Source organism: Polypterus senegalus, chromosome 2 (assembly GCF_016835505.1).
Source record: "Polypterus senegalus isolate Bchr_013 chromosome 2, ASM1683550v1, whole genome shotgun sequence".
Classification (NCBI taxonomy): domain Eukaryota; kingdom Metazoa; phylum Chordata; class Cladistia; order Polypteriformes; family Polypteridae; genus Polypterus; species Polypterus senegalus.
In genome coordinates, this window is record NC_053155.1 from 206625935 (window position 1) to 206643381 (window position 17447).

General features: G+C 34.7%; 1 protein-coding gene across 3 annotated transcripts in view; it reads right to left on the reverse strand.

Annotated features, from left to right (window-relative positions):
- The window catches only part of gk (glycerol kinase), an 89965-nt gene that overhangs the window by 19920 nt on the left and 52598 nt on the right, over positions 1-17447 (reverse strand). For all 3 annotated transcript variants that reach the window (XM_039745215.1, XM_039745216.1, XM_039745217.1), the window contains 5 exons: positions 16442-16538; positions 14070-14154; positions 9608-9728; positions 8573-8716; positions 5484-5570 (listed from right to left, as the gene is read on the reverse strand). In XM_039745215.1, coding sequence (XP_039601149.1) covers positions 5484-5570; positions 8573-8716; positions 9608-9728; positions 14070-14154; positions 16442-16538 — 534 coding nt within the window. The remainder of the gene's footprint in view (positions 1-5483; positions 5571-8572; positions 8717-9607; positions 9729-14069; positions 14155-16441; positions 16539-17447) is intronic.

Genomic DNA, 17447 nt, shown 5'->3' on the forward strand with positions numbered 1-17447 from the left:
TCATTTTTAAAATTAAAGTATAGAGTATAAGCGAAAAATTTCAATAGCCTGGAAAGAGTTGTACTATAGTTAGTGTTTGAAACAAATGAATATACTAGCATTAAGATTTTACAAATAAAGAAACTCTTACATCTGAGCTTTCAACAATAGGTTTTAGAAAGTGTATAAATTGAATATTACAGGTTAAATACAAGTCAGTTGACCAGTGTATGAAGGGGGGGGACAGGTCTTCTATTTAAAAAGCACGGTCTCCATATGAAAGGGCTTCCTGTTTATGGACTATGTTTATTTTCCAAAGGTACTGATTTAACAATATTTTAGCAGAAAATCCATGCATTTTGCACATGATGAGTATATGACTAGATGACTTGACATGTGGATTATGCAACACAAGTAATGTAAGATTTTTTCATGGATATTTTTGATATTGTTTGCTGCTATCCAGTGTTGGTCAATCAGTCACTGCAACCTTCATGGGGTAGCATATTAAAAAATATGATTTTTGTGTGGAGTATTCCTTTAATCCAAGTTTAAGTTCACAAAGGGTCTAAACATTTCCAAGATGCAGTTAAAAGAAAAGTAATTTTGAGCCACCATGGCCTATCTTGTATATCTGATTAAGCAAACAATGCCCCCGCAAACACAGAGAGAATGTACAAGATCCGTGCACAAAGTGTCTTACCCAGAATTCAAACCGAGAACTCTAGAACAACAGCACTGTTATGCCTCCCAAACCTGTGAATATCTTTTTACTTCAATTGTAAATTTATTTAAATTATTTCCTATGTTGTGTGATGTTTTGTATTTTGCTATCTGCATGCTGTTTTGCAAATCTTTCAGTTACACAATACTTTTAAAAATAGGCAGTGTTTTGAGCTTTTAAAGGAAAGTACACGTAACATAGCATTCTCAAATCCTTTTAATCATTACACAGGGCTAGAGAATATCTTGGTGGCAGAGTACAGAGCAGGAACCAGCCTTAGCAAGGGCACCAGTCTTTTGCAAAACTCCATTCAAGTACATGCCCACATGTGGCCCTTTTTAAATTTTCTTTTGAACTAACAAGCACATCTTTGAATTGTGGGAGAAAACCACACAGACCCAAAGGAATACCCACACAGGCACTGGGAGAATGTGCAAACTCTACACTGACAAAAACCAAGAGAGAGGTTCACATCAAAGACACTGGATCCACGAGGCAACAGCAACAAACAAGGAGTCTACCATGCTAATGTAGTAGCTCTGTGTGCATTTGGTTTTGTAATACCTTTAATCTTGGGAGAAAAAATGCAACCTGTAGAGAAGACGCCTGTTGTAACCTGTGTACGGTGTTCTTCATCTACGGGAATGATTTGAAGTTGGAAACCACAGATTACAATATAAAATGTAGTGCAGGTCAACTCTGAGGCTTGCTTTCTTTCCAATGGGTTAATAAAAGCCATATATTCTTTTTTCACCCGTGTAACACTAAAAACCAAGTATATTCAGGCGCATGCCATGTAAGGTTTTTAGTTTTAATTGCAAAGATATATAATATGCCTTAGCACATGAAATGCCAAATTTTTAAAATGAGGCATGTGTTTCAGTTGTTAAGCATTGTTAAAAGTTTCTGCATGCTTTCAGTTTTGGCTGAAACTGAAAATAACATATTTGGTCAATCTCTAATTTTTTAAATTAAGTATTCAATTTCTAAAATTACCAATGATAAATGATTCTACATAAACAAAGAACCTGCTTTGGTGAAAATTTATATTAATCAAAAACAAAACCTTTCTGTTTAATTTGTTATAATCAAAATAGGATGTCCTTGTCGGTTATTAATAAATAGTCAGCCATTAATCAAGTTAAATCAAAATCAACCAACAAAATTAGTTGTTTAATTTAGCAAGTAATCATTGAAAAATTACTGTTAACAATTGTAAGAAAAAATAACATGCATTTTTAAGGTATGTCTGGAATCACTGTCTAAACAGAACAAGCTGAAAATTATCATTGCTAAAAAGAAGTAAATTCATTTATTAATATATAAATACAGTGCAGCAAAATGTACAGCGAGGGAAAAATACTTGTGTTTATGAAGTCATGGCAAAGGAAATGAAGTCAGTGTTTAATCTTGGATGACATGTTTTTGTGTGTGATGGAATATAGCTATTATTTGAACAGAGGTTATAAAACTTTAATATATGTAGTACACTACACCATAACATTCACATAGTTGTATTACTGTTCTTCATACACTTTAATAAGCTAATGTCCAAAATTGAGATGTTTAATAGAAAAAAATATTACAAACATAAAAGTGAAATGTGTCTTTCAACATTGTGAATGAAAACAACAAAGATATATGTAAGGGAGTAAGGCTGATAGAAACCCAACTCATGTCTTCTATTTATTATTGTAGTCAAACCAAAATACTGTATATTTCTGCCATTCAACTTTATTGCTTTTGTCCATTTCTACACATTTGTGACTTTAGACTTTTTTGTTCTTGAGCTTCCATTTTGTGTTTGTTAACTTCAGTCTAAATTATTTCCTTTTTGTGCACAATAGGATATCAACTCTTGTCTGGTTTAAACCTGTATTTTTAAGAGTTGCTTGCCCCCTCTTTATGGATTTTCTTAAAACTACAGTGTATGAAAAATAGTAAGACTATTGATGACATGAGCAAACAGAAACTAACATAAAAAGTGCAGTTTAAGAGATGGGCTTCAGCCAGTAATCTTAAAGGATAACATAAGAACTGTGTTGAGAGATACAGTCATGGCCAAAATTATCGGTACCCCTGGAATTTTCCTAGATAATACACCATTTCTTCCAGAGAATTGTTGCAATTACAAATGTTTTGGTATACACATGTTTATTTCCTTTATGAGCATTGGAACAACACAAAAAAAACAAAGAAAAAAAGCCAAATCTGACATCATTTCACACAAAACTCAAAAACCAGGCTGGACAAAATTATTGGCACCCTCAACTTAATATCTGGTTGCATGCCCTTTGGAAAAAATAACTGAAATCAAGCGCTTCCTAAAACCATCAACAAAAAAACTTGTGACACCTCTCAACTGGAATTTCTGACCACACTTCTTTTGCAAACTGCTCAAGGTCTCTCAGATTTGAAGGACGCCTTCTCCCAACAGCAATTTTGAGATCTCTCCATAAGTGTTCAATCGGATTTAGATCCGGACTCATTGCTGGCCACTTCAGAGCTATCCAGCGCTTTGTCTTCAACCATTTCTGGGTGCTTTTAGAGGTATGTTTGGGGTCATTGTCCTGCTGGAACACCCATGACCTCTGACACAGACCCAGCTTTCTGACACTGGGCCCTACATTGCTCCCCAATATCTTTTGGTAGTCTTCAGATTTCATGATGCCCTGCACACAGTCAAGATATCCAGTGCCAGAGGCAGCAAAACATCCCCAAAACATCTTGAAACCTCCACCATGTTTGACTGTAGGTACTATGTTCTTTTCTTCGCAGGCCTCATTCTGTTTTCTGTAAACAGTAGAATGATGAGCTTTACCAAAAAGCTCTACCTTGGTCTCATCTGTCCACAAGACATTCACCCGGAAGAATTTTGGCTTCCTCAAGTACATTTTGGCAAACTCCAGTCTGATTTTTTTATGTTTCTGTGTCAGCAGTGGGGTCCTTCTGGCTCTCCTGCCATAGCGTTTCATTTTGTTCAGATGTTGACGGATAGTTCGAGCTGACACTGTTGCACCCTGAGTCTGCAGAACAGCTTGAATATGTTTTGAAGTTGATTGGGCTGTTTATCCACCATTTGGACTATCCTTTGTTGCAGTCTTTTATCAATTTTTCTCTTCCGTCCACGTCCAGGGAAATTAGCTACAGTGCCATGTGTTGTGAACTTCTTGATTATGTTGCGTACAGTGGACAAAGGAACATGAAGATCTCTGGAGATGCACTTGTAGCCTTGAGATTGTTGATATTTGTTCCACAATTTTTGTTCTCAAGTCCTCAGACAATTCTCTGCTCTTCTTTCTGTTCTCCATGCTTAGTGTGGCACACTCAGACACACAACAGAAAGGTTGAGTCAACTTTTCTCCATTTTAACTGGCTTCAGGTGTGATTGCTATATTGCCAGCACCTGTTTCTTGCCACAGGTGAGTTCAAACGAGCATCATATGCTTGAAATAAAACGATTTACCCACAATTTTAAAAAGGTGCCAATAATTTTGTCCTGCCCATTTTTGGAGTTCTGTGTGACATGTCAAATTTGGCTTTTTTTTCTCTGTATTTTGTATTGTTTCAATGCACATAAAGGAAATAAACGTGTATACCAAAACATTTGTAATTGCAATAATTTTCTGGGAGAAATGGTGCATTTTCTAAGAATACTCCAGGGGTGCTGACAATTTCGGCCATGACTGTACATATTAGAATTCACGATATGTGGATTAAAGAGAGTTAAGGAACATGCACACTGGACACTGCAGTACTGTAAAAATATCAGCTGGCTGGATAAAATTCTTATTACTGTAGATACTTGCTTTTGAGAGAATGAGAATACAGAGAGAACGCAATTAATCCATCCTGCTGGGTGTTACAAATAAATGCAAGTTGCTGTTGACAGTGTGAAGGAAGTGGGTATGTTGTGAGCAACATTTAAGTATCATGGGATATCTGAACTTCATTGCCAACCATGGAGCACTGCATCCTACAAATGGGCCTAATCAGCAGAATAATGCTTTATGCCACAAGGCTTGGTTTCAGAAATATGACAGTGAAAATTCATATTAAATAACAACCTCCATAGTCAACATAGATGAATTCAATAAAGTCTGTTAGAACAATAAATTACTCCTTGCTAACTTTGAACAACTAAAGGACAGACTGAAATTAGCATGGACCAGCATCCCTCTGTGACACCTTTGGAAACGTATTGAATCCATGCTTTGGTAAATTTGGGCTGTTGTGAGGGTGATACTAACTCACTACTAGGTACTGTCCATGTACCAATTAAAGAAATCACAAAGCTGCAGTGTGCTGCACAACACTGCCTACAATATGACATTATACGTTTCTGTAATTAGCCTCTAACTAAACAACTTATTAGCAACAGATAGCCAAAAAAGTGGGTCTTGTGCAATGTTAGTTGTTTATTTTCTAATAGCTCAAAATAAAGTCATTAGCTAATATCTTCAAAACCTGATTATAAATCACACACACTTGGGTGTCCTGAACTCATATTTACTGAACATTTAAGTTATTTGCTATTTTGAATGAACATATTTTACTTTGGAAAAATGGGCAGACATGTTTTATTATACCACTCAAATATTCTGAAGCAATATTACATTTTGTAGATATTTTAATAACTAAAATAATCAGGATTTCAGCCAAATGATCTTTTTTAATAGAATGCTTTCTTTTTGTTCATTTTCAAAGGCAAAGCTATGTGCAGTAAATGATAAGAACAGTGACAAAAAATAATTTTCATTACAAAGTGCAAGAGACTTACCATTGCCATTAGACAAGGGCTCACTGGTCTCCCAGTCCATTGCCTTTAGCACGGCCTTTTTCCAACGAGCATACCGAAGTTCACTCTCTGTATAGCAAGCATATTAAAAAAGTGAATTAACAGACTATTGGAATTGCATGCATTACAAGACATTGGTCATCTACTGCTCTTAACTGTATCGATTGAATGTATTCACAAGTAGGGTATGCTCGGCTGGTAATGAAATATGCAACATTAAAAATTAAAACAGTGTAAACAATTCAGGAAAAGAATCTGAATAGTAATATTTCTTTTGAAAACCATTTTTGCATGATGGTGATGCTCAGTAAGTTTTAAGCTCACAGCATTAATACAAACTGTTAAACTGTTATTGTATTACAGTATTTAGAAAGGCACTAATTAAACCCATAGGAAAAGATCATCCACATTCACAGATTAATACATATCTTAACCATTTCTTTATAAAATTGAAAGTTATTAAAAATTCCAATTTCTCCCATATATTTTCTGATGGTGTATCTTTGATTAAATCATTTTAAAAATACAATTTTACTGTATCTAGTTATTCAAATGTTGAAAATTAAAATAAACATTATTTAATTAAAATATGTGCATCTTCAAATCAACCATTTACAAATATGTATGTTAGACTGCAGGTTTTGAGAAAAGGAAATAAATAGCCGATTTCAAAATATACAACAAAAAAGCATTTTTTAATGAAAAATGAAATAAATGAAGTTCATATCTTAAAAGACTTTTGTAGAGAGTTAGTAAAAAGAAGGCTTATTAAATTGTCACTGTTAATGACCGTATTTGATCACTGTTTTTAAAAACTATATCAACGTTTCAGTCAGCTTAAAAAGGGTGTTGACTATTTAATGTTTAGCAAATACAGTAGAGTCTCGCTTATCAGACATAAACGGGCCGGCCGAATGTCGAATAAGCGAAAATGTTGGATTAATGGCAGGTGTTAGGAAAAAAAACCTATTAAACGTCAAACTATGTTATAATTTTACACATTACGAACCTAATAATCATGTTTTACAACAAAACAACAGAAAAAAATTAACTGAAAAAATTAATTTACAGTTAAATAACTGTCTGACGTTAAATACAGTATGTACTGTACTTAAAAAGTTCAGTCCTGTGATGATTTAAAGACATTTTTGATCTTAGTCTGCTTTCCTGATGAGTGCCGTTTCTTCACTGTGAAGTCTCGCCATCTTTGCAGCTTCATTATGTCGATTCCTGTAGCTTCTTCTTGTTGCTCAATAATTAATTGCAGTTTCTAGAGCCTTAACTCCGTCACTAATATAGTCAACAGCTGTACAAGCGCATACTGTCTACTACAGCATTGTGACTGCGTGTGTGTGTTTGTGCTGTGACGTGCGAATCCCCGTCTTGCACCCGAAAACTCGAAGCTGAGTCTCAGTACTTTTAGCAACACCAGCTTTATTAACCTTGAAACAGCAACAGGGAGGTTATTTAATGTAGCAGGATCTTTCATTCTCCTATACACAGACACAGCAGTCAGGCATAGTCGGGGGGAAAGTAATACTGAGCCCAGCGCATTTATAATGTCCTTTGTTCCTTGTATCACCCATCAACGGCAGGCGCTTATAGCATGTCCGCGATCTTTTTGGATTGGCTTTTACATCGAACTGCTACAGCGCTGGGAGACTGTGATTACTTTGGGATGCTCCTCCGCATGTCATCCCGTTGGGTGGAATCCCACAAGAGTTTAGAAACTCACTCACACCAGCCATGATTCTTTACAAAGGTAAAGTGCAGGTTAATTTGTTTTATGTATTTTTACTTTATATTTTGTATTAATCATTTTTATATGAATAGTTTTGGGTTGTGGAACGAATCATCTGAGTTTCCATTATTTCTTATGGAGAAATTCGCATTGATATACTGTACGAGTGCTTTAGACTGCAAGCAGATTTCCAGAATGAATTATGCTCGCAAACCGAGGTTCCACTGTAATTAGCTGCGACAGAGTCGGAAGCAACAAAAAACAGACTACGCTCACGCTCGCAACTTGCAGTTCTTGTTGCCGATTGATGCATATTTTTTTTTTTGTTTTGTTTTTTTTTTGCGGTGGGACGTCGGATAATACAGAATGTTGGATAAGCGAAGGTAGGATAAGCGAGACTCTACTGTATTGCGTATATATTTTTTCTATTAAAAAAAGAGAGAATTGGGCTATTGTCAAGTGTAAAGTTGATTCAATGTTTAGACAAAAATCTCCCATAATTTCACTTAAAAGGGAAAAAAAAAACAGATATTGCAGATAACCATCCAGGCTTTCAGACTATCATCATAATCACCAAACACAACTAGTACTAACCAGTGCTTGTTACCAGATAATACACATTTGCATTAAGATTACTGAATCTCATCTTTTATCACTGTTCGACAAATGGTGTTTTCTGTTGCTGTGTTCACATGCTCTCATACAAACAGTAAATTCTAGTTGTCGAGTCAGAAACTCTGAATTACAACTCGGACATCTCTGACAAAACAAAGCTACCCGAATTGTCCGAGTTGTGAGCAACACAAACCTTTCACCTTAACCGATTGTTTAAAATATAAAAATGTATAAACTGCTCAGCCTAGAATGCCATTTTTGGTAGAATTGCATTCATAGTGAAGTAATACTTTTTTAATACGTTTACTTTTGTCTTTATTTCCAAAAAAAAATGCAGTTTATCTTTAATAATTTTTTGCAAACCAAGTAAAAAGTCAACAGTGACCTCATATACAGTATATCCCATACCTTTAAACACACAGCATTTCATATCTGACTGAATAGTGAATTTACTTGCAAAAAGACTACCAAATCAGCAGAGATGGGTATTAAATGCAATACTTTGTAAATGTTTAATGATTTAGAATGGGATACTTGATAATGAAAATGTACATAATAAGTATGTAAAATATGACAATCAGCTAAATTCTGTATTCTAATAATATAATACAAAGACAGTTTTAAATAATCAAAAAGAAAACAAAGACAATTCTTTTATTGCTATTTTCATTTCTTAATTTAAAATTCAAAAAAATGACTATGATTTAGAGCATACCTTCAGGATTGATCTGAGGCTCAAATCTTTCACATGTTACAGCAGTTAAATCCTTTGGGTCCAGGCTCCAAACTCTCACACCCTCAGCTGCTCCAGCTGCCATAGCCGCTCCAAGAGCAGTAGTCTCTGGCATAGATGGTTTCACTGCATTCAATGAACTCAAATTTAGCAAACATTAAAAACATCTAATTAACCATATAGTAAAATCAAATGTTTAATACAAAGGCATTACCCTCCATTAATGGATTAATCTATTAACTGTCATATAAAGACAACCTTTGTACTTTCAATTAATAGCCTAACAAGTTTGGTGTCATCAGTTTTTTTTTTTTTTTGATACAAAAAACTTAAAAGGTCACTCACTAGCAATGATGAAACTGTGAAAGGGCAAGATTATGATGCTTATCAACTGGTCAATACTTCTAAAACCAAGCTGATAGTAGATTTTAGGAGGAAACAGTTCATATACATTGTTATCAATGATCAAAAAATGTATTGTGAACAATTGTATGTTCTGTAGTACCACCACCTCAATACATTAAAGTTGAATTTTAAGACCAAAATTATGGAAATGAAAATTCAGAGACTTAATAAAAAAAATCTCACCAAGTCTGTGCTAACTTAGAAGGAGAAGACACACTTTTACAAGGCCAGGGAGTTCTAGATTACGATATTGAAATGTGCAAAAGAAACGGCTAGGCAGAAGCTGTTTACATAGATCATACACTCATCAGCTATAATGCTCTAGCATCTTTGACTTTTTGCTAATTATGACTAGTGTTTATCTTTAAAACTTAATTGTATTTTAAAACTATTAGTCCAATTAAGATGAAAGAAATATCTTTGCTTGTGGGAAAACCAGGTTTTCTCACTGACTAACCTTTTAAATGTTAATTAACCTGCCAGTACTACAACTGTACACTTGCTATTTGTAAGTCACTTTGTATATACAAGTGTCAGCTAAATAAATAAATAAATGCAAACAAGAAATGGACACCCAGATTAAAAAAGAATGGGGAAGGATGTAGCGCTCACCTACTGGGATGCACAGAATGTCAGCCTGAAGCTGCATCAACAGTTTATTGCTGGTCATCCCTCCATCCACCTGAAGCTGAGCAAGTGGGATTCCACTGTCTCTGTTCATGGCATCTAAAATCTGAAATATGTCACAGAACAAAAGATATGTTTATTTGGTATTATTTAAACATTTTTAAGTCTAATCTTTGAAACTGAAAACCAGAATAAGTAACACTCTGCTATGAAAACAGAAAATTACTTTGGTGTTTTATTTTAAAAGAAATTAGATAACTAATAAAAATCATTCATTTTATAAAATTACTGAGTTGCTCAGCTCAACTGAAACAAAGCAAAAACTCTGCACATTGTGTGTATTACTTCAGATTTTTATTGAAAAGTAGTGATGGCGCCAATGTCTTTTATGGTTTTTTTCTTCTTAAACTACCGGTAATAAGGAAAACGCAAAGTCTCACATAAAAGTAGAGTCAATACTTGTTACCTTAAAAGACTGATCTTTGGTTTTATTGATAAACACTGCAAAGTCAAGACACTGGAAATTGTAAACGTTGGAATTTAAACAGCATGTTGGAACAAAAGATAGGCATCCTTGAAAAGACTACATTCTAGGTAACAATAATTACTGGGAAAATATGAGATAGGAAAGAGGCAAAACAATGCCTTTCATTATCAAACTGTATCTTGGTGAAGGATTCCGTAAAGTTTTGTGTCTATGGTCTCCCTGTGTTTGCACTGTTGGATAGTTTTCATCCAACCAGTCAAAGAATAAACTGTTTTTAAGTAGAATGACATGAAAGAATAGTTCTACATAAAGTGCAAACAGGAAAATATACAGAGTTAGGACTGTTTGACAATTATGTTTTGACATCTAGTGTGGACAAACAATTTAGGACAAAATATCTACAGGGAAAATGACGTGTTGTGTTGTATTTATTTGAACTTAACTGTGTCTAAATTAAGTTAAGACAAAAGATGTCAAGATCCAAAGTAAAGATCAAGAAATATCTGTATAAAAATACAATGAAAACCATTAAATGATAAATAGCTCATTTAAACTTCCAAATTTGCATTAACAAAAATAAGGAAAATGGAGCCATAAACTTCAATTTTATTAACTTACACTTGTACATTACAGTATTCCATAAATTTCAAAATCTAGTTATTCTAAATACAGTTCTACAGAGGGCTGTGGCCTACCCCACCATCACCGAGTACAAGGCACACACTCTAACATAAATCACTTTTACCAGCCATCCTAATATACACATCTTAATAATTTATGAAGAAATTAATGTAAACTAAACTGAACAACTCCACACAAACAGTGTGTTGGCTGGGCTCTGCCTTGAGGAAGCAATGCTAATTACAATGTTACACTGTGCCAGCCACATTTTAGGAGATATACAGGCATGTCTTGGGTTAGACCCATGTTGAGTTAACAGCAATTTCACAGATACGCATTAAACCCCCAAATTTGTCTTTTCAGCTGAATGCTTTGGAACCACATCTGTTCTTTTTGCTCGGCAGTCCTTGACTCACCAATACAAGAAAACTCCCACATATGATACACCATTCAACACATCTTCAGGTCTTGTTATGTAAGATATAAAGCTTTTTGGGGTTCCCCCTATAAAGGAAAGTACTCCCCTAATGGGATACAAAGTGTCAAAGTTACTTCTTTTCAAGAAACTTCACAAAAACTGGGTATTGGTAATATAGGCATGTGGAATGTTTTGTGCTATTTTGATTTTACTGATATTATCATATTTTTTGTAATAGTGGTTCTAGTCCTATAAAAGTAACTATAGAAGGTTAAAATTGACAATTTTTAAAAATAAGCATGTGGAATGTTGTTTTAGACTATTTCAAGGACAGTTATTACAAATATAATGTTATTTGTGATTTTGGATCCTTTACTGGGAATCTAGCTCTCTATGGACCTCTATCAGAGGGTGAACATGACAAGTTTCTATTATAATAGAGTATATTTAGAATTTAAAAAGTTTAATTGAAGCACACATTTTAATATTTTAAATATCTGAGGCAATTATTCTTGTTAATTATGTACCTTTACCTCATGAAGTAAATCATTACCTTTCTTATGAGCACCCTGAATTAGAGTGGCTTACGCTAATTTAGACTTTTTTCAGTTAATTTTCATCTAGCAACTTTCATTTTTTACACATGAATGGAGAAAACTAGTTACTACAGTGCATATCCAAGCTGTGCTGTCTCTGTGAACATACAATAGTTGCTGTGAGGAGCAGACTAGAGGTAGCATGCATCCCACAATCATCAGTTAGTAATGGGTTTCCATAACATCATTATGCCTTTTCCAACTCAACAAGAGATGAGATAAACTGTAGGATAAGTCAACATATTTACAAAATGTGTAGTAGTTATGTTTAATTTAAGTTATTTGTGTTTTGAGATTACAGCAATGTTTCTTCATTGTCTTTTTATGTATAGGTTTGAAACATGTTTCTGTAAAATAAGCAATATGTATATTTTCCATTTTTTCCCCATTAACAAACATACTTAGTGAAGGTTCCAATTTCATATGAAATTGGTTTAAAATTGTCCACAGGACAATTAAAGCCTGCCTGTATATACAAGGAATATTGAGTTGTGCACATCAAAAAGTGTACATTTATGCTGGAAGTTAAACAAGAGTAATACCAAGATATAAAGTAAATAAATAAGATATAATATTCTTCATATAATGTTATGTTATTGGCATCATTCTAAATCACAATCTTGGTCATTTTGACCTGTTGCAGTACTTTACATAAAATATTGGTTAGGTTTGAGGTTAACACTATATAATTGTATAGGGTTTGAATTGTTTTTTGTTTTATACAGGTGATAGAAAGTTTTTGAACCTTTTAGAATTTTCTCTGCATCTGCAAAAATATGACCTAAACAAATGACACAAAAACATTATACTTTTTCTATTTAATTATTGGGGAAAATGATCCAACATTACATTTTTGTATGCGAAAAAGTATGTGAATCTTTACTTTCAATAACTGGTGTGACATTTCTGGTAACTGCTGATGAGCCCTTCACATTGGCTTGTAGGAATCATAGTCCATTCCTCTTTACATAACTGCTTAAACTCTGGGACACTGGAGGGCTTCCTTGAATGACCGGTTTGATTGAGGCCATTCTACAACACTTCTATATTTTAAGGTCAGTATATTAACTCTGCAATTCAAAAACATTACATTTCTTCTGCTTTAACTATCATTAGGTAGAATTACTTGTGTGTTGTCCTTCTGCATGATGCACTTTCTCTTTAGCTTCAGTTAAGGGAGTTCATAGTTCCATCAATAAATGCAAGTTGTCATGTTCCATAGGCAGCAAAGAAACCCTAAACCATGATATTCTCACCACAATGTTTCACAAATGGGCTAAGGTTTTTAAGCTGGAATGCAATGTTTGCTTTTCATCAAACATAGTGCTTCTCATTTAAGCCAAAAAGGTTCTGTTTTTGACTCCTCCATACACAGAATATTCTTCCAACAGCCTTCTGGCTTATATTAGCCAATGCAATAGAGGCCTTTAGATCCTTGAATATTAAATGTTTTGCTCTTGAATTATCTTTAATGGTCAACCACTCCTGGGGAGGGTAACAATGGTGTTTAATTTTTTCCATTTGTACACATTCTGCCTGACAGTGAGACTGAGGTGGAGTTTAAACTCTTTAAAATGATTCAGTAACCTTATGCAGCCTGTTGAGCATCAACAACTTTTTTTCCAGAGGTTGTCAGAAATCTCTTTTGATCATGACACACTTCTACAAACTTGTCTGGTGAAGATCACATTTTCATAATGAAGATTTATGCTTTTTTAAAATGAGGCCATGCCTCGCACACTCATTCCAATGATTGAAACACATGACTTCATGTCAAATGAATTAATAATCCTAGTGTTTCACATACTTTTTCACACAATATGTAACATTGGATGATTTTCCTCAATTAATAAATGAGTATACTATATCAGCAATTTTTGTGTCATTTGTTTAATTGGTCTCCCTTTATTGAAAACCAGGACTTGTGTAAAAATCTGATAACTTTTAGGTCATATTTTTGCAGATACAGAGAAAAATCTAAAAGGTTCACAAACTTTCTAGCACCTGTATAAAACAAAAGGCAATTCAAACCCTATAGAATTATATAGCGTGATCCTGCTTCTTCCTCCATTTAAATAGAAAAATAAGTAGCTATCCAAAGGTATTCACAATTGTCTCCTGGTATAATCAAGTTTCTTGGAAATTAAAAAGAAACTGACTGCAGATGAAGGTGTGAGGATGATTTATAATAACTCAACAGTAACTGCAGAATCAAACTTTACAGAATATATGGATTATGTCATGCATATATGTGCATTAATTAAACTGAAAGAGATTTATAGGAGAAGAAAGTTTAAAATTACATTTAACTGAAAAAATGCTCACCTCCCGTGTCTGAAAGCAGACTGCTTCCAAAGCTGCAAAGGCTAGGTGGCTTCGATTTGTAAACTGAGTTAGGCCACAGATGATTCTAAGGCAAAAAAAATGGACCAGTCAAGTTAACTATGGAGAACACAGGAAACAAAACTAATTCCAAAAATTAAGTGCCACTTGCATTTTAAACATGTATTGTATAGCTGTTTTTACAATAATTATCTTCTACAATAATCTTTCATAATTTTTTTTTTTGCAAAGAAGAGATACAATACCAGATTATATTTACATTTAATATATTAGTGTACAAGGAATAGTTTCTGGCATAATTAAAAAAATGACATCCTATATAATCCAGAATAAAGGCTATACTGTATACCTCTTGGTTGTATTGCATTACACTGGAATTATACAGTAAGTAACACCAAATGAGTTCAACAGTGACAAAGTACAAATGACACTGTGTAGATCCTTCTAAATTAAATTAGAAATAACAATGTAGAATGACTGACTGTTAAGGTTGCGATCCCTGTTCAAGTCACTATTAGGTAGAAATTTTGCCAGAAATTATAGTCCTATATATTTGAAATAAGTCCTAGCACACCTAGATAAAGAAATCTTTGTTGATTGTCTCTGTACATGTCCTGATGCTCTCTAAAGTTGGTTGGGGATTGAAGCATAACAGAACTTGGTAACATCTTGAAGACTGCTGCTCCAGAATACTGATTTTCAGCCTCAGGATTCTCTTTGGCTGCATCATTTGGGTCACTGTGTCAATGTCCTGGTAAAAAAATAAATCAGCTCCTAATTCCCAGGTTTCATACAAACTGCATCAGTCTCAGCCCATGCTTTCTTTGTATTTTGCCACATCCCTTTTGCCCTTTTTCTTTATGTATTTCATGTTTTACATGCAGAATCTAAGTAGCATGATGATGAAATCGTTATGCTTCATGCTCGTAGCACTGTTTCTCGAAATCACGAACAGTACAATGAATGTGCCAAACACTAACAGAAGTGCTAATGAAAAGGTTAACTTTAGTCTCATCAAACCAAAGACTTGTTTCCTTCTCTCAGGGCTTCTCACATGCATTTTTCACATTATAGTCAACATGATACATTTTCTCCCTTCTTCATAACAACTTTCCATACTTCAGTGAAGTCCAGATTTGTTATGCAGCAGGCAATTATAGCATGTGTATCTTCTCTCAACACAACCATGGAAGACTATAATTGTTCCAGAGTTGCCACAGGTCTCTTATAGGCCTCACAGTTGTGTGCACCTTTTAGCCAGATATTCAGTCTGTAATTAGGATGGAATATACTTGAGCATCAGCATAGCTATGTCTTTTACAGTTAATCTAGAAGGTGGTAAAAAAAACTCTGTCTGGTCTAATCAATGGCAAAAACCTCAATTAAAAAAAGATAAAGTAGTAAGTGTACTATCCACTACATATTGAAATCATGTTTTTAGAACTATTATGACATACTCATAAAACACAACAATAATAATATAAATGAAATGTATTACTTTGAAATAAAAGTCAGTGCTTGATATTTTTTATTGTCACTGCAACTGGACATTTGGAAATTAATAATACCATACAATGTATAACTAATGGAAGGTAAGAACTACAGTTAAATTTTACTAGTTTTACTTAAAGGAAACAACATTCCATTCAATCATGTCAAACATAACAAACCATAATTCAACTCCCGCCTGAGAGGAAGAGAACAGAGCCAACAGCATGAGCAAATCTTTAACAACAACAAAGAAAGAAGGATGTCCCTTTTCCCCCCAATATAAATGCTGAATCTAAGATTTGATTAAAAAAAAATCTTTGAATGTCTATCAGACAGCCATGGTGTCACAGTCATTCCCAGCCCATTAAGAGCTGGATGGGCTTAAAGTAGAGAAGGACAAACGGATTGTAACTGCCTTTACCACACTACTAGCACATAGACTTATCTTGCTCAAATGGAAGAATCCCTGCCCACTGGTTATAAGTCAGTGGGTAACTGATGTTCTATACTATTTAAAATTGGACAAACATAAATTCTCATTTACAGTTGAGGATCTGTCCAAATTTTTTTTTTCAAACATGGCAAGATCTGTTAATCAAATCTTAGAACTACAGCTAAGGACTATACTCACCCCAGTTTGAATTTTTTGAAGTTCAAATTGCAGTCATACAAACAGTGAGTATTTAGTAACAGAATTATGAAACATTCTTATTTCATCATGTGAAGTCTTTTTTTATCCTCAGTTAAATAAAGATGCATTTTTAGTATTTATTTCATACTATAAGCACACTGACAAAGATTAACATTACCAGGTAATCATGTTTAGCTAACAAAATGCCAGGGTGAGAGCAACTGTAACTTACCCTCTGGCACTTGGTTCCCAGTAAGGAGCATACAAGCCAGAGAAAGCTGGCACAAAATAACAGCCATATGAAGTGCCTACTAATGCTGCTAACTTTTCTGCAATGGAAAAAGCACAGAAAATATAATCAGATGTGTGAAACTTGCAGTGGCACAACATGCTAGGAAAGTATAGAGAAACCATTTTATTTACACAACATGTGGAGCATGTGATAAAGCAATACACTCACTTTTTTGGTAGTCTGAAACTCATTTTTAAGGTTGGTTAATAGTCAAAATCTGCAAACGCTATATGCTGGTGTGATAAGGGCTCCGTGGTGAAGCAAAAAGTTTTAAATAATCTGGAGTCCTGAAGCATGAAGGCTCCAAGCAGGTGCAGATGTTTGTGTGACCATGCCCACGTCTCCTCGAGGATGACTGGGGTGCTTGTTTGATCGCGCATTCATGTGCAAATACAAGCAGGTCAGTCAAGTGTTTCATTCACACCTCAGAGCCGGTGGAAGACAGCACTTGCGCTTAATCAAGACTATAAAGGGAGCCCGTATGGCAGAGGAGGGAAAAAAGAAAAGAAACAAGAAATAAAGAGAGAAAAGAAATGGAGGTTCAGGATGTGAGAAAGCGGCAAGATTAGGAGTGTCCATGCTGGGAAGAAAGTAGGCAGGTGGCCAGGGAAGTAAGTGGCAGGCTGGTGCACGAGTGTGTGGGGCTTAGGAGGGGGTGCTGCTATTGAGCTACACAGGGGAGTAGGAGCAGTCCCATTGTCAGGTGTCTCCCTTTAAATGCCAAAAGATTGGCTGAGGAAGACATAAGTGGAATTCAGAATTGTGTCCTACAGACGTGGAGAGGACTGGCTATGGAAGTCCAAACCCAGGATTAAACCTGTCATCTGGTGTCTCCTCTCACTGCAAAGTTCTGATGGGATCAGCTGAGGAGACACTAGATTTTAGAAAAGGCATTGGAGCTTGTGATTTTATTTTAAACTCTATTTTATTGGATTACTTATGGAAC